Source organism: Mycteria americana, chromosome 1 (assembly GCF_035582795.1).
Source record: "Mycteria americana isolate JAX WOST 10 ecotype Jacksonville Zoo and Gardens chromosome 1, USCA_MyAme_1.0, whole genome shotgun sequence".
Lineage (NCBI taxonomy): Eukaryota > Metazoa > Chordata > Aves > Ciconiiformes > Ciconiidae > Mycteria > Mycteria americana.
The window spans coordinates 76,811,587-76,830,279 of NC_134365.1; the positions used below are offsets into that span (position 1 = coordinate 76,811,587).

General features: G+C 42.9%; 1 protein-coding gene across 1 annotated transcript; it reads right to left on the bottom strand.

Annotated features, from left to right (window-relative positions):
* Window positions 1–519: 519 nt before the first annotated feature.
* TM7SF3 (transmembrane 7 superfamily member 3) lies at window positions 520–17,847 on the bottom strand. Its single transcript, XM_075506801.1, has 13 exons — window positions 17,562–17,847; window positions 17,335–17,399; window positions 10,911–11,065; window positions 9,008–9,158; window positions 8,454–8,574; window positions 7,479–7,650; window positions 6,244–6,421; window positions 4,845–4,931; window positions 4,336–4,416; window positions 3,430–3,582; window positions 1,988–2,085; window positions 1,450–1,612; window positions 520–930 (listed from the first exon to the last, which is right to left on the bottom strand). Exons 2-13 carry the CDS (start codon window positions 17,393–17,395, stop codon window positions 668–670), a joined length of 1,683 nt encoding a protein of 560 aa, XP_075362916.1. The 5' UTR covers window positions 17,396–17,399; window positions 17,562–17,847; the 3' UTR covers window positions 520–667.
* Window positions 17,848–18,693: the final 846 nt, after the last annotated feature.

Here is an 18,693-nt window from a genome sequence, read left to right on the forward strand (position 1 = left end):
TGAAAGTGAGGGAGAAAGTCTTCTTGTCTCAGATCAGATCCACTTCCTGAGCCCCAGTGTGCACACTTACAACAGTTAATTCAGTGCAGTTTAAATTCAAGTCAGTTTAGCTTGCAAGGTTCAGTAATACTTCTTGGAAACAATTGTGTCTGCAGCCACACATTTTGTACCTATATTAGAAGGTGATACTTCAGTTCCTGCTAGAACTCCTGCTGTGTATGGTCCTTATCTCTCATCCCTTGCAATCTGACAGACTGCTCACTTTCAGGAGCAAGTCAGACAATATTTCAGTAGTGGTTTCCACACTGCAAGGGAAGAACCAGTATTGCACAGGTTGCTTTTTAAGGGCTGTTTTATACTTCACATACCTAAATATCAAACTAGATCACCACAAGATAAATACCTGTACTTGACCATTAGTACAAGATTCTGCAGCTAGACATATACATGTTACAGCAGGCTGAGTGGGCCACTGTGGAAAGAGTCACAAAACAGCATGTAGTGTACTGGACAGATAACTTTTCTTCCAGATTGAGCAAATATATTCCTCTTATTAAGCAGGACAAATTGGCAGTGGTAAATCCTGCACCACTGGCTCGTTGCTGATGATCACTCATCTCACCATTCCTAGATTCTTCCTCTCTGTTCCTACCAGTTATTTGGCAGGTTACAGAAGCAACGGAGTCCTTTCCCCAGCTGGCTGCTCTTTCTGAAAAAACTCTTTGATATGCAGTAGCTTGTTATGGATCCTCTCTCTCAGGGGAGGGATATGATGGCTGGGGTCTAAGACATTGGTGCTTCTGCGCTCCCTTTCCCGCTTCCAGGTGAGATAGGGGTGTGGTGGGAAGGGCACTTCACTTCTCTCTCGGCGAAGCTGCACAGTTACTCCGCTGAGGGCCAGCATTGTCCACACTGACAGGATAATGAAGTCTGAAAAAGAGAAAGTGAACAGATTCCTATATCAAAGCAGAACCTTTGCAAGAACAAAGCAGATTCCTTCCTTTCTCAAGCACAAACACTGAACAAGTTTAGCAAAAGGAATGAAGTATTGTCTCTGCATCCTCACACACCTAGAGTAAATCCATGAAAAGGCAAGAACGCACAGGGATTTGAGATGAGTCTGTTCACTGTATTAGGCCTTTTGACTGCCCACTCTGCAAACTCACCAGCAAGGTGGCAGTCCAAGCCTGAGAAGCACCTTTCACAAGGGCCTGTCACATAACACCTGCTGGAAGGTTGGTGTCTTTGAATCTACTCAGTATTTCTTTTGGAGGACTAGTATTTATCATCCAGGTGTTAAATCTCACACAGTACTTACTGTGTTCTCCCTTCTTCCCTTCCTACCCTCAACACTCACTGTTTACAATGGAACCAAAGAGGCAGTGGTTTCTCAAATAAGCATTTCATACTAGTTCTTTAAAAAAATGAAGTCTTAAGAGCAGCACTCACCATTTGTTTGAAAAGGCACATTGGTGTAAGCTCTGCTGAAGTAATCATTAAGGACCCTTCTGAGTAGGTCTAAGGTGATGTAAGCAAGACTTGTGTAAACATAACAAGCAATAGCTAGGATCACTGCATAAGAGCCTACTATTCCAGAGGCCAGTATGTTCAGCTAGAGGGGAAGAAAAAAACCACAGCTTTAGGAGACTGATAAATACTCTTTATTCCCCACCTTCTTAAGGCAGCATTTTGTATCAGTTCTTCTACAAGAAACTGGCTTTACACACCTGTTATCCAGACACCCCATTAAGACAAGTCAACTAAATGCAAGTGTTAGTGGATGCTATGCACAACATTGCAAAAAGTCATTCCTTTGCTTGTGGACCATTTAGCAAAAGTAGGGTTGAACAGGAACAGCCTAGAGCTGGTCCTGTGCTGGGCTTCATGAAGCCATGTTAAGCCTTCTATGCATATCCCACAGGACTACATTTTACATTAAGTAGCCTTGACACCCCTTCCTCCTGAGGTGAAAGCACAGATTACTTACAATTCTTGGACAGCCAACAAAGAGCACTGGAATCATCAAAGCTACAGAAGAAAAGGTCACCCAGAACACAACATCATCACGGAAGACCCTGTAGTCTCCTGCAAAGACACCGTATTCCACAAGTAATTCACTAGGTAGCAAAACATTTCCTTTTTTGTAAGTGGTTGGGGGTAAGGTTTTTCCCCCACATATTCTGTACATTCTGAAATCTAAGTACAGTGTGGAAAAGCTTAGCTTTTGAGCTCAAATGTGATTAAGATGCACTGTAACACAGTTACTCAAAACAAGAACAGAAAGAGACTGTCCCAGTTAAGTATAGGTCCTGCACTCTAAGTTGGGACAGCAGATCTTGTCCATGAAACAAAGATCTTTGATGAGGTATATGTTACTCATCTGGTAAGAATGAAAAGTACCAGAGTACTTCTGCCCAATAAGAAGGCTTTTTATTGCCTATATAGGTTTATAATCTATAAGCCTACATCTATGTATGCTGAACTCTAGAGTATGGTGCAAATACAGCCATCACAATACCACAAAGCAAACAAACTCTTCTGGCTTTAGGAAGAGTAATTAAGTCACTCAAACACTACTTTGTTCCCCCTGCTTTCCAAGGCTTGTCAATTAAACAGAGGGGACAAGCTGACCCCCAGCTGAGTCACCGTTTTACTTTAATGAAGAACAACCAGGGACTACATGGATTATCACAGAATTGTGGCTTAAGTCAAACACAGATGACTTAAGAATGAAAAACTGTCCCACCAAGGGATCTTAAGTAGAAGAGTTTTGAGATTTAAAATTACAATAGAGAAAGCAGTGTGGCTAATGCTCTGATGTCCCAGAGGGATGCCAGCTCAGCAGCCTTGCTTGCTTTTAAGTGATTTGTCTATTGTTTTTATCTTTTTAAAAGTCATTCTAAAGACTCTAATGATGTCAATCCAGCTGCAAATACAAGTTTGAGTCTTATAATGCAGTGCTCCCAGAGCCTTGCACTGTAGTATGGTGAAAGGTAACAGCAAGAGCTCCTCTTAATCCACAATGCCTTTATGCCTGGAGCCTCCAAGTTAGACTGCAGATTTTCTACTGTGACTTGTTCTGGATAGAGAACAAGACAGACAGCAAGTGCTCGCCTAGAGCAGAGCTGGTGTCACAGACTGCTGAGGTAGCATGCAGCTTAAGCAGGAAGAGCCTCAGCAAGTTCTCTGCAGAATAAGCAGTTTCCTTTTCCCACCAGTGCAGATTCCCTAAGTAGTTTTAATTACAGCACACCTGAAAGAAGGCTTCAGGTACATGTCTATTCCTCCCAACACTGGAAAGGGAAAGCTAAATATAACACTAAGATAAACCAGATAGTGGCATTCATCTTAGAGCCTTGCAGTGTCCCTGTAATACAGCAGCAACACATCACTCAATAGCACTTTGCAGCAGAGTATTTCAGTGCATACCTAGTGGAGTAAAGAAGACTGTTGATGAAAAGAGAAATCCCAGCACAAGTCCAATAATAAACATACAGAGTAGGACAGATCCAAATCTCCACCAGCTTGCAGCCAGGAAAAGCCCTCCAATAATTCCAGCTACTGCTGTCAAAATAAGACGCACTGAAAAAGAAAAGGGGCAATTCCAACACTATCAAAACTTCAGTTACTGCAATAATGTATTCAGCAGCTTTACTTCCATGCGTGATTTTGTTACCTAATGAAAACTTCCTGAAAAAAGCCAAACGAGTATCAGTATTTGCTTCATGCATTTCACTCAGACTCCAATCTGTAACTGAGGATGTGCTACTGAAAGAGTGGCATAGGACTGGAATGAAAGTCTTGCTACTATGTATGGTAGTACCTTGAGTTCCCAGGGCAGTTATGGCTGCAACAGTTAATGCACATGTATCAAAAAACCCCAAACACACCTATGAGGTAGGACAAAGACAAAAGGAACTAATTCTTGCTAGTATTAACAAGCAGGATGCAGACCTTCTACTCAGTCATTTTACAGATGAAATTTGCATTTGACCTGAAACTGAGGTCCACCCATTATGAAAGAAGTAGGAAGGAAGTATGTTGCAAATTTCCAGAGTTTCTAAAATCCTGTATCTTCCTTGGATAGATACTCAAATTTGTCTTCTAATAGTTGCAGCTATGAATTCTGCATCACTATTTGATGTTGGAAGCAACAGTTACTCTGTTGCATATTCAGCTATTATGGCAAATCTGAACTCAGTTCAAGTACCCAGGTATCATCCCCCTATCCTTCCTAAGGCTGGCCAACAACAAGCACAACTGAGACTTTACTTAAGGGATTCATAACAACAATATTTTGGGAAAAGCAGAGGGTATCCCAACACATCTACTTACCATCATAACCAAGGCCAGTTACCCTTGTAATGAATACAAAGAAGAAGAATCCTGTGAATATGAAGCCCATGAAGAATAAGTCTAGAGAAGAAGAAAAAAAGACTTAGTATGCTGTCATATCACTTCATACCAAGCCCACTTCAGTACATCTTCAGACATCTTCATGTTACAACATGGAAAGAACCTATCAGCTCACTGGCTGAGAAGCACAAAAGGAAAGCCAGACAACACTTTGTTCTGGAAAGGGGTGTCCTCAAGCACTTCAAATAGTTCAAAAAAGATTACGTATTTATATTGCCCAGCATGCGCCCTAGTTCTACATTTCTGCTCTTTGCATACCAGAAACTTCTTCCTCTGCAGGTAAAAGCTCTGATCCTGTAAAAGCAAAGCAGCGGACCTAATTGGCACATAATCACTATCAAGTAAATCTCAGTATTAACACCACCATTCCAAGTAACATCTATGAAATTTCAACCAGACTTATGAGAAAAAAAAACAACATTCAATACCTGTTTTCCAGAATCTGTGTCCAAAAAAGCAAGTGAACAGACCAAGAACAGCAAGAGCAGTGAAGAATACTTTGGTAGAGAGTTTGCCTACAAGGAGAAAGAAAGGGTTATACTAGAGCATTCCACCTAGTAGTCCCAACAATGAGTCTAAGGTAAGGTCAGGTTGCTGCCACTGAGTCTGACAGCTTAATAGCTGCCCCTCCTTCAGACACACCATGTGAGCAATGCCTGAACTAACAGTTATCTTGATAGGATCTCCAACAGAATACTGAAGTAATTCCAGTCTGATTAAGAAATCAAGAGCTTCCTCCTTATTCAAAAGACTGAAGTTTCTGTAACAATAGTTAAGTAGCTGTAACTTGCTGTTTATAATACTGATACAGCTTTACCTGAAAATTCTCTGCTCAGCTTTAAAAAAGGGACATCCAATCATCTATAAAAATCAGCGCTACAGGATTAGTGACCCAGGCAGCAGCTATAGTCTTTACCACTGCAGCCTTCACCATAGTCTCCCTTTAATATACTCTCCATGCAACAGAAAGGACCAGCAGCATCCCAGTATGGCTCACCTCTGTCTCCTAGGCAAAATTCTTACTGGTATTTAAGCTATTTGAAACAAGTAAACCACATCTTCCTAGTTCTCCGATTTAGGGAAAAGGGGCTTAGCCTAGATAATTTGTCTCATGTTGTCATAAGACAACACTGAGTTTGACAACAGTTACTTGTGTTACAGTATATAAGAAAATAATCATGAGAACAAGTCTTACTTTATGAACCACATTCTACCCATTATGCTTGTCCCTTCTGCAGTCATAATGGGGGTGGCAGCTTTGCTCCTCTTCTGCTCAAATTCTATCATTATATAGCTTTGTACAAAGTAGCATGACTTTGTAGTCATTTTGCTTTTGCTGGCATTACCTTCATCCTTATTTTAGGTGATCATCTCCTTCTAAAATATTTGTAAGTTACTGATTCCTGTTAGCACCAGAACAGTTAGAAAAGTTAGGCTGGACCCTAATCTAGTTCATGTTTTATTAGCTTAGTTTCACTGCAGCATCTATAGTCCTAGAAGTGATTTAAGATTATATATCCAGTTCAAATGGAAAAAGCTAGAGTGTCACTACAGAGTTGAAAGTTATATATCTGTAAGCCACATATTAAACCTCTATTAAGTTAAACCTTCAATTGCTAATAGCTCTCCTTAGTCTTATTTCTTCATTCTAAAATTTCTCCTCAATCAAGAAGTAGACTCTGTCATAAAGTAACAAAATATATCTAGTGTAGAACAAAGAGCTCCTTCACACATTTAAAAAAAATTAAATCTCAAAAGCACCACTCAGCATGTTGGAGCACAAGCAGCTTGAAATGAGTTGGCAAGTACATACAAGTCCCAACTTACTGAGAGAAGAGCAGTTATCCACCAGGTCAACAAAGCTGCAGGCATATGTATGCACAGGTATGTATGCAGCAGAAGTATTCCAAAGAGGATCCCATACTATGACATTGTAGATCACACCTTGTCCAGGAAGCGAGGAAAAGTAGACATTGGTCTTGTCATCAGTTGTCAGTGTAAGCATCTGGAACAGTAAAGAATATTTAATTGCAAGGAACCGCTTGTCACTGTTGGCATATTGATATGTCCATACAGCTGAGGGAATACTCAGCAGCTCAAGGATAATGATCAGCAAGAACTGCAGGCAAGAGCTCTCTTATTCTGAACCCTCTCAGTATTATCACTTGCAGCATTGAAGGCTTACAGGACAGACTACTTCCTCCAACATTACTATGCTTTCTGACACGGGAGAAGACTCTCTCACTCATATGTTTTGCTCCTCCCCATTTGAGGACACAGTTCAGTTTCCCTGTCAGTCTAACCCAGGTCTGGCCTCTGAAGCAGGCAAGGCTGCCATTCTACTCCCTAACAAGGCCAGACAGGTCACAGCCACTGAGATTCCCTCATCTCTGTCCCTTCCAATCTCTTTGCCAGGGAGTAGGTAAACATGCAGCAAGTGTTTGCTCTCGCATATCAGGTCTCTTCGCACCACTCCAAATGGGGCCTGTTTCTAGTCCAGTTCCACTATACTCTCCTCCCTCCTCTCTTCCTTGCATTCCCTGCCCAGTTCTCAGCATCTGAGGATGCCAGTCCCCAGCATCTATCAGGCATTGTAGGATATCAGTCTTTGTCAGAAGTGGCCTGACTTCTGGATTTACAGGCACTCAGCAGCAGTATTACTATAGGCAAGCTGGCCTCAACATCACTGACGGAGCACCATGACTAAAGTAGTATTCAGCAAGCAGGAAGACACTGCAATAAGAGCTTGTTTAATTGAGGAAAGTGCAAGACACAGAAACACGCCACAGACCAGTCACTAACATCTACCTAATACCAGAGCCCACTGCAAGAAGCCTCAATTCTGCCACATTTCAGGCTGTGCTAACTAGCCACCTCCATCCCAAGAGAGAGTGGTTGCCATTTTGCATGCATCACTCACTGTTTACTTCCTAGCGAGAAAACCCAGATACAAGCAAGAAGCCTGAAGCATCAGCAGCTTGCTTATGTCACCACTCAAGGAAGAAGAAAACTTAAGACAGTGCCACTGCCACATGCCTGGTACACCAGTACTTCAGACTTACTTTAATGCCATTAGCTTTGATACTCTCCACCTCAGACATCTTCCGTATGTGGCTCATGAGTACCATCTCAGAAAGATCGTTCTCTGGTAAGAAGTACTGGTAGACATCATAGCGCAGTCGCCATCTGGAGTTCTGACCAGTCCCTGAATCACAGGATGGTGGGTTTGCTCCTCTACAATTAAAAAGAGATCAGCTATGTGCCCAGCACAAGCCCCTGGATCTTAAAATTAGTTTTCAGAAGTTACCTGTCCAAGTTGGCAGTATTTGGCTTCTACTCTCTAGAATTTAACACCAGAAACTAATTCAAAACTAGACTGTAAATGTTTGTGAGCACAGACTACAGCAGTATTACACAGAACTACCCTGACGCAAGTAGTGTCTGTGATGATGCCTGCCTTTACATTTACAGAGGCTTTCTATCAGTTGTCATAAGGAACCAGCACAAGAATTCCAAGAGGTCACAACAGCCAAAGATCACAGCATCACTGTTTGGTTTTCCACACATACTACGTATACAGCTCTGAACATAGCCTTCCCCATTCCCTGCCTATCACCTGTAAAATCAGGCACCATTCAGGAAATAATGCCTTATAACTTGAAGTCTCAATACTAAACAGAACTCTAGGCTATTATCATGCTTCAGTACCAGTAAAAGAATAAAACTGACTACAATACACAGCTGGTCCTCAAAGAGGTTAAGACATTATGAGGAATAGGAAAATCCAGTATTTGCTGACTGCTTGCACATTTGAAGTTGCACAACCTCTCCCACAAGATGCAACTCTCAACTTTTACCTCTCTGTGTTACCTCTCTCCCTCCTCCTTTTCCTCATTTACTTCTCAGTTTGTTGCAGCAAACAAGGTTTCTGCCAGCAGCTGGATGGTCAGCCTTTCCAGCAGAATCTCATTTTATGACCTTGGCCAAATACAGGACAAAGGAGGTCTTGCTCAGTGCACCGATGTTTTTCCACATACCTGGTATATCCCAAGTTTGCAGGGGCAAACTTGATGTGTATATCAACCAATGTATAGTCTAGGTAAATATTTGGATCCACTTCCAAGTCAAATTCTAGATTGCAGGCTCCAGGAATAGGATCTAGAACACAAAAAATATAACTGTAGTAGGATTTACTCCCCCCCTTACACAGCATGAAAAGAGTTCCAAGACCTCAGCAATGCATGTACTTGCAGGCATAGCCTGCTTGCTGAGAACATAAAATTGTCAGATTCTAGTCCTACAGACAATACAAGTGGTTTCACTGCAGTCTAAGATAGGTCCTGATACATATGCACAGCAGTTTTCTACTCCAAGGCTGAAGTTGTGACAAGACCATACAGTACATCCTATATGCGACTTGCAATTCAGCAGTGATACTAAACTTTTTCGCCCCTTTTCAAAAGAATTTCTGGCATCTCCATCATATGTTTGTACCACGTAAGAGCATCACCTCTGAAAGGTCAACACTTCCTTTCATAGTTAACTTGTTAAGGGATACCAGCTCTGCTTATTACAAGTAATAAGAACATACCTTTCTCCATATAGGGAATAGAGATAGCTGTGCTGAGCACCTGGCTAGCATCCAGTGACCGAAGGTACCATGTACATACACTCTGTTGAGGCCGAAGGATTGAAACCAGTCCTCTGTCTACTCCGGTTCCTGAGCTGTTCACAGATGGATTCTGGACAGAAACAAATTATATAAACAAGCAGTTCTTCTTGAGAAGATTTCCACCACAGCTTGATGTATTGCACAGGAGTCACATTCCTGCCACAAACCTGTAGGGCACATATTTCAGCACCAGTTGCCACAGATGAGGCATTCAGCCCTTAGCTAGCTTGTAAAAAAGGAAGATGAAAAAAAAAGGGAGTGGCCTCTGACACCACACACTGCCTAGTTCAGGCTCAAAAACCTAAGTGACAAGTTTGAGACTACTGAAGAGTTAATAATCCTAAGCAAATTGCAGAGAAATCTAGCTAGTTGAAGTCTACTGCTGCACAGCAATGGAGTGACTAGTAAAGGTGTAAAAGTATTGGAATATCCCTCACAAAAAGTTGCGAGATGTCACTAAAGGGCACTCTGGGAACCAAAGTGCAGAAGCACCTCACTATCTCTACCAGAATGGAGATGATGGTATGACAGCTGGCTTAACAGTAGTCATGCCAGACAAAAGTGCTTGGGGCCAGGTCAGCTACAGACCCAATGCCCACACCACCATCCTTTTCAGAATCAGTGGTCCTGAGGAAAGATCAGGCAGCAGTAGCAGTGTCACACTCACACAGCTGGAACAACCAATTGACCTGCAGTCTAATCTATTTTTCAGCATGGAAAATGTGCTTTTGTTCAAGAAGGCCACAGTTATCTGAGGCAACACTGTTAAGGAAGCACTTTGGACCTGGCAGGCTTTAAGGTCTGGCTCAGCTTCATATTTCTAGAGACAGGCCAGCCCCAAAAGCAGTATAGCCATATTTATGCATCACTGTCCTTGGCCTGGTAAGGCCCATGAATGCAAAGAGGGTCTGAATTGACAGCAGAAGATTCTACCAGTGGTAATCAAAGACCAAACAGGTGTAACAGTAATGCCTTAGCCCTGTAATCCTGGCTATTTCACTAGTACAAAGATGACTGAGCTGGGTGACTTGTGTTACAGGTTATTCATCTCCTAAGCTTCCCAGAATACTCCTTGGCACTCAGTACATTATCATTTGGAAAATATTGATGGGGAGAGGGAAACTGGATGGCAGCTGTCAGATCTCCATCTACTACCTTCAGCTTAGTCTACATTCTGCTCAAATATCACTTAGAGCCTCACAGCACCATAAAAATCAGTATTTTAAAATGCATCCCAGTAATGACGGGACAAACTGAAGCTAGTGTATAGCAGTAGGAATGCTTATATTGTTGGCTAGAAGTAGCAGCCTTCACTGGAGTACTATGGAGTAATTTCTCCATGTGCCACCAAAGGAGAATTAGATTCAGAACAAGGAGCTGGGGTAACAAGACATCATATCTGTAGTGGCTAGATCCCAGCCACATAAACAACAGACAACTAAACATCCCAAAGTGATCATATTTATTGTATAAGGTATATCTGGCAAATACTTCTCATGAATCTGTTTTTAATTTGACAGGCTGATGGATAGCAGTCAACAGTCACATGTCAAAAGCACCACTTCCACCAAGAACAAAGAGTCTTGAAACATTTTCAAGCCAGCTCTGAAACTCCTTTAGCATTCAGTCCTTCAAAATAGCAGCTATGACATATAAGTAGAAGACAGACAGTATTATTTCAGCTTCAGAATGCCTAAGAGCCATGCAGGTAAGATACTCATATTTATATAGCTTCAGTTCTATATGCCTACATGTATCAGAGCCAACTCCTTTGTTGAAAGAAAAGTAGCAGTTAAGAACAGAAGTGACACTCTTACCATACCTTATCAAAGGATATCACCACATTGCTTTGCTGGGCATGTACTTGAAAAATTACGACAGTCACATTGCTTGCAATGTTCCTGATTACAGCTTCCACTGGGTTGGTCTGGTTAAGTAGCACATTTCTGAATTTTCCCAAGGAGAGCTCAAGAAGACCTGCATTACAAAAAGAAGATGACACTTTTTTGTCCAGAGGGAAGCCTGGAAGCTTCCAGTAGCATAATATTAGTCAGCTGGGAACAGAGCAAGATGTTGTTTTATGCTACTCTCATCCTGTAAGCTGTAATAAGGTTTTAGAGACTACTATACACAGAGCTATACCTACAAGAACAGATAAAACTAGAGAACCCACCATGCAGCCTGGCACTCACCTAAGCACATGGGGCAGGACTTCCTGCCAGGAGCTCAGTATTTGATACAGCTGAGCTCATCAGCAACAGACACTAGCTGCAGCTGATCAGCTACTGCAATCGACAGCAAGTAACATTCAGTAGAGTAAATAACAGAGGATACTGAAGACTACTTGCTCTTCACCAAATACAGGCAAGTATGCTTGTATTAGCCAGCCAACTTGCACAATACCTGTTAGACTTCCTGGGTGAAGTCCCAGACCATGGGAGTTGGAGTCAACTTCTATAACACAGCATCAAATCTGTAGTTTACATATGTATACTTACCCACTTTCAGCTACTTCACATAGGTCTTTTGCTCCCATGCTATTCTTAATTATTAGGACTGTTGGACCCCGATTTCTGTATCTAAAAATCTGACTAATTTTTTCCAAGACACAACCCAAGACCATTTCTTCTTACGATGAGCATAATCCCATGATCCACTGTCATTTTTAAATTAAAGTGAACCACATGACCTAGGATATAAGATTATTTGAGAATCAGCTCTGGCTTACCATCCAAGTCCTGCAAGAAAGCCTGGTTTCTCCCCATGCTGGGCTCTTGAGGGACAGGGGATGTCAAAGGAGGAAAGAGAAGCAGCTGTACAGAAGCCACAAGATTCTCTTTTGTTGGCGGTTAGCAGGCAGACTAGATGGTTGCAGAGCATGCACAATGCCTTTCAGGTTTTTCCCTGAATTCCCCTGCGTGCACACACAGTAGCGCAGCAAACCCAAAACTTATCAAGTTTAATGATACGCTTACACAGTACTTCCTCAATAAAGTTGCCTCTTCTAGTGTAAAGGGTTCATACTGTCAAGTACTCCAACAGAAGCACAGAGTAATCAACAGCACCATCCCATATACACTGTTGCTGATAACTCAGGTGGTCTCCCATCCAAAAAAGGAAGGGATACAGTCTTCTCAGAGTACTGGGTACAGTTTCAGCTAACTCCTTTCCTGTTATTTTTCACTCTCCCCTGCCAAGAATTGGCATCTTTAGCCAGTTTCTTTGCCTGTTGATGATATGTAAAAAGAGGTGAACTCCTACCCTCGTGCCTCCTCCACTCACCTCACAGCAGAGGAAGAAGGCAGCAGCAAAGTCTAAATCATCTCATCTTGCTAACTTCAACCCTTGCACGCTCACCCTCAAAATTCAGTTAATACCAGTACTGCATCACCAATAAAACCCCAGCTGAAATGTGGGGATCATAAGCCACCTAGGAGGAAAAAAAGATTCTCCATTTTCCAGTCCAATCATCTGCAGTTTGTGTTAAGGTTGAAAACTTGGAGTAGAAACTTTTTCTAACAGTAATTAACATAAAATTAGAGCTACAAGAAAGCTTTGTGTATTCCTTTGTTTCTGCTAGAGTCCCTTGAGCAGCATTCAGATATCCTCCCCTTCACAAGACCTCTTTCCTCCTTAGCACTTAAGTTCTACCAGAAATGCAACTAGCAGTATGAATGCTAAAGAAAAGCATTCAAAAGGCACTGACTATACATCTATGCACTCAGAAATTTGGAGTGAAAGCTTAGAATACAGGAAAAATATTTTTCTTCGATCTTTTAGAACTTCAGCACAGTTTCCTGAACCACAAGACAGTCATACTTAGATGTTCTTTTAAGGAAAGAGCTAAAACCATATACATCCTCTCTATGCTCTACATCAAGGGGAAAAAAAAGCATTGCTCTCTTGTTTCTCACCTCCACTCTGTACTCATACCCAGAGGCCTCTGCATAAATAAGAAACAGATTTGTCAGCAAGACATGCAGCCACTACTTCAACATGATCATGAGACTCTAAATGTCAGAGGCACTCTCTCAAGTTTAATTAGTGTGGTAAATTAAGGCATGGTGTTCTACATTGCCTTACTGCTTGCATAATTGCTCCTAAAACAGTGCATGTGACATACATTTTAAACCAAAGTCCAGACAGAAGAGCATAGATTAGGGTGAAGAACAAGAATGGCTACATCCATCAGACAAGTATTTTTCAGCTTATTGTTTACAGGCTCCTTGAACCACATTTCTAACCAGGCTTGAAAGATGACTAAAGGAGAGTTCACAAGCACTGCAGAGCAGCAGAACCTTCTAAAAAGTTCGCTGAAGAGCAACTGCCACATGGCCACAGACTACAGCACCTTTCCAGCCTTCTCTTTTTCTGTCATTTGAAAAAGTCACTGGTGCTGCTCTGAGGCAGAAAGAGAGCATGGAGAGCAAGACAAATTAACCAACTCACAATTCATCAGGCCTGTTGCTATCACAAGTTCTCAGACAGGCATTAGACTACCTGAGCCATACAGAGTTCAGTGTTGTCAGAGATGCTTTGAAGGACAGATACAGAGACCTGCATGAACATGTAGTACTGGCCACAGCATGCAAGCTGCTTCTTTGGGCAAGCTTGATCTTGCTGAAGGTAGCACACCAAACAGGACTGCAGGTTTGGCAGCACACACAGCAAAGAAAACACCACCACAGAAGTGACATAGTTGACCCAACAACAGAGCTCAGTCAGCAACAGAGCCAGGAACAACATGCAGGCCCCCCAGCTTTTTTTATTACTTCACTTGCTTCAAACAGTGAAAGTCTGGAAATACCCTGTAAGATGCCAGACTATGCCCTCTTCTTCACCTTGTAGGGAGAAGTATGATGGTCACTGCATGTCAGAGTAGTTTTGGGTTGGATATAAGAGAGGAACCCTTGCTATTACAGAGATTATCAACAGAAAACATACTTAAAGGAAGTCAGCATTGCTGAAACTGAGCAAGAGCAGAGCAAAGATAGAGGGTTGAGCATGTATTACTCGGTATACTAGTACCAATACTAGAACAGGAGTGCAGATAGTCCAGCATATAAAAGAACCGATGAACAGAGGTGGACAACAGTCCACTCTGTCACTCCACATTGTATCTCTTCTCCCACATGAAGGGCAAAACCAGTAAAGACAGCAAAGGAATTGACCCTCTCTGGGGTCTTCTGAGATCAAAAGTCCTTATTCCTAACTCTAAGCAAGAAGATAACCAACTCTACAGAGGCTCAGCATTTATTATCCCTTCCCTATGACATGCAGTTTCCCCAACAAGCAACACCCAGCTCGAACCACTTCCATTCTGCCGATTCAGTGCCAAGCTCTCAGTTCATTTGATGCTTTAAGTAAACCACATTTCCGGCTCCAATAGTCAAGTGTCAATCCCCACCACCAATAAAGTTAAGCATACAAGGTTCTTGATGACACCTAGCAGTCTAATTTCCATTAAGAAACACAACTGAATAAATGCCATTGATGCCCATACAGGAACAGTCTTAACCTACAGAGCCATACTCAAACATTATGCTTGCCTCAAAGAGGTTCCCTACAGCCAGAGAAAATGCATTTCTACCCTGAGCCAACCAGCTTACAGTGGATATGCAGAATAACCTTATGTGAGCTTTAAGATGCAAGAATAACCTTCCAGTGTAGGGAATACATCAACAAGTAGCCACATGAAGACATTTAATGGAGATGAAATGCAAGCTCAGACTGAAAACTAGTTTGAGCAGGGAAAACAGGAGTATGCAGTTACTTAACAGAATAAAACCAGCAGCCATATTATATCAGACCTGTAAAGCCATGCATACATGGATCCATAGCAGAGTCCTGCTACAAGGTCTCTGTCTTCCCACACTAGTAAAACCCCAAATAAAGACACCACCCACCCCACCCCCAAAAGAAGCAAGAAGATTTATGAAAGCTTCTAAACTTTAATTGCATGTGTACTGGGACTCATGCTTAGAGCACAGTTTGATGCTTACAGCAGATAGTGCCACAGAACTTGGCTTGTCACCAAGAGCACCACTTCCATCCCAGAAGACTATTCTGTTCACCAAGTTAGAGGTCATGAGGTCTTCTACAGCCTGAAAAGTGAGGCAAGAAGTACCCATCTCACCTGCTTACAGTTTTACTAATCCACTTTGATTATCAGCCAGAACACACAAGACTCAGTCACATTGCTAGCACTGTTGATTAAGATGTCACTTTTGCATCTGGGCAATAACACTTCAAGATGCAAGTGACCAGCTGTCCAATACATTCAGACAGCCAAATAGCTTTGTGTTAACCTCTTTATTTTAAAATGTTGTCTCTGCATAGACTAAACAGCTAGCACAAACTAAGTTCATCCAGACAAGCTCCCTTTATGAGAAGGGCACTGCTCAATCCTGATTACACTATAAACTTGCTTTAGTTTTTCCAACACTAAACAACTTGGTTTGGATGTAGCAAACAAGGCCAGCTGCACTCCTGCCTCATGAAGGTGGAGCTCCCTGGGAGGTAACAAACATGATATATGAAACACTTCTGCACAAATACTAGGTTTGAAGAGCTGCAGCCCATCAGAACCCCAGAGAGGTAATATAGGCCATCATGCACAGATTTTACTTATCAGCACTTCTAAAATGAAGCCGGATCTTCCCATATTAGGAGATAGCAGAGCTCACCCCTGCAAACCTGGATGTCCAGACTGAATAACCACAAGACAATTTCAAATAAGTGAACCATTAAGCAAGTGTCCTTGTTTAAAAGGCCTAATGATCAGCTAGATATTGGTACACAAATTACACAGCTTATTAGCTTTTCATGAGGAAAGTACTTTCCCCCTCCACTCTCAGTTCTGCAAGGAAATACAGCAACAGGCTCCTTCAAGGCAAAGCAGTTAGCTTAGTCCCATATTTATTCTGCATTTTTACATACTGTAAAAAAATTACTCAACACATGACCCATTTTCAATGAAGTCTGTGAGAGAAATTGCTTGTCAGCATCTTTTAATATAAACATTAAGATCTAAGAACATTGAGCCTTCATTCTCAGACCTGCTTGCCACCATCAGGTGCCAAGCCTAAGCTTCTAGGGCCTGCAAGAAGCAGGGAACACCTGGCTCTTCACTAAGATCTTGGGCATGAGACTGGGGTGGGGGAAAGGGAAGAAGTCTTCCACACTTGAGACTGATCCCAAACTCTGTCCTGCAGCCTTGCAAAGTATCCCAAGAGTAGATTTCTCCTTTTGGAGAATTAAGCTTCATTAGAGGCAAGTTTAAAAATAAAAACTAAGATCAGGTGGCTTACATCAGCCCTAACATAAGGGACTGCTTGCTTATCTCTGAAAGGAAACCAATTATTTTTTCCTTTATTTGAACAGATAAGAGTTTAACAAGAAAAAAGTAAGCAGCTGTTAAATCTTCACAAGCTATACTCCTTGCAGTACACTTACCTCTGGATGCCTATTTTAGTCACATAGTCATTTAGCCACACACAGGAACACAGCAGAATTACAAAAAAGTCCATGCCAAATAAAGTCAGATTACATCAGCACAGCCAACAAGCAGTTTTAGGAACCAAGCTTCAAATTCTACGGGGTTACGCTCATTTCCTTAATTTTATAGGGCCAGTGGTTTTCAATGCACAATTCACAGGGTGCTGGGAACCCACGACCGCCTGTATGTGGTCCAAAAAAAAAAAAATCCCGCTATTAACCTTGTTCCCTCTCTCACATAAACTCACGGGTAGTGAATGCCACCTCGTTTCCTTAGAGGAATACAGCTACACCAGACTCATTAGCCTGTACCATATCCCTGCAACAGCATGGTAAAAATTAGTCCAGGAGATCCATGTAAGAGTTAAAATGATGGCGTTCATAACAATTAAGGTGTAAGAAAATGGGGGGAAAAAAAGGGGGGGGGGAATGGGTCCTCCCTGCCCACATCAAAGATTAAGATAACCACGAATATACAAAACTCTTCTCCAGCTCCGCAGACAGCTGCATCTTCGCTTTGATCCTCACTCTTGCTCAACCCTCGAGACAGCAGCAGGTCACCCCACCACCGCCTGGGACACCCCCTAAAAGGCTCTGCAGGCCCCCTCCTCGCAACAAGCCCCTCCATCCTGCTAGATATCGACCCGGCCAAAAACACCCTCTCCCCGGTACAAGCCGGGCTCCACCAGCCTTCCGGCCACCTAATGGCGGCCACGGCTCACAGTCCCCCCGTACCGCACCGCACTCACCTGAGGCACCGCCATGGCGCAGGACCCCCAGGAGCCCCAAGACGCAAAGAGGGAGCCGCATGGCGCTGCGGAGGGAAAGGGAGATGGAGCTGAGAGCGGGCCAGGGCGGCTAGGAGGGGCTTGGGCCGGGCGGGTCCTGGAAGGCGGCGCAGCGCCCGCGAAGGCGGGCGCTGCGCCGCCTCACAGGACCCGCCCGGCGGAGGCCGTTCCCGCCACCCCTCACCCACCTGCGCGAGAAGACTGAGGTAACGGCCCCAACTGCCGCCCCCAACGGCTTTTATCCTCCCAAGCCGCGTCCGCCGCCTGTGTGGCAGTTACTGGGGCGGGTGAGAGGCTTGGGAAGGTTTCCAGGTCGAGGTGGGGAGGGTTGAATTTTTTTATTTTTAAAAATTTTTTTAAAAGGGTTTTTTTTTTAATTTTTAATGCAGCTGCCGTTTGGTTTTGCCTTATAAACGGCGTTAAGAAACGCTGGTAGGCCTCAGGCTTGCTGGAGCACGCTCAAGGCACCTCTGGCTGCGAAGGTGATTCATGGGCACGTGACGGGAGAAAACAGAAAGCAAATTAAAAGTCTCTCTTTTTTGGGGGTGTGTTTTCGATTTCTTATTTGGGCCTCGTTTATGAATTCACATCGTAACCTAGAGTCTAAAAAGCCTTGTACAATCACCCCTATTGTGTTTATTTTCTCCCCAGCTTGCTTTGATCCGGTTTCCAGTTAAAATGCAACAGGAAGCTGTCAGTCTGGCATAAGAAGAACACAGAGACGAGTGCTGGTCCGTGTTTATAGCTATTTCAGATAAATGGGTGTACTTTCTTCTCCCTGCCTTTGCCTACTGTGCTTAGGAAGGCAGCCTTTCTCTGTCAGGTTATCTAGTTTGCTGAGGTTCTTTTTGCGCTGTTCAGCGAGGTTCCTGTAAGTCAAAATCTATGAGATATTAAAAGTCTGTTTAGTGTTTGCCACGGTCATAGTCGACCTCTCCAAGTGAGACCTCAGTCACTCTTTATTCACAGCTCAGCATTCAAACTGCTCACTCGTGGCTTTCAGTCATAGACAAACAGTGTCTGCGAGAGGCTTGTCCCGTGCCATGAGCCTCACTTATTCCAGGCTCAGTCCAGCATCCGTCCCACTCGTGGAAATCCAAGAAAGAACCTGTTGACTTCGATAATACTTGTAAACCCCTTAAAAAATGTGTGGTAGGTTTTGGTCTACAGCGCAGTAGTTTGTGACTTGGCTCTTTATCAGAAGAGCACGAAGGAACCCCACATCCCAGTTTACGTGCGCAGGCCAACAAAATCCCAACCCCAACCATGCCATCAGAAAAACACTTTTGCCGGATTAGTTTGTATTGTGGCAGAGAGGGT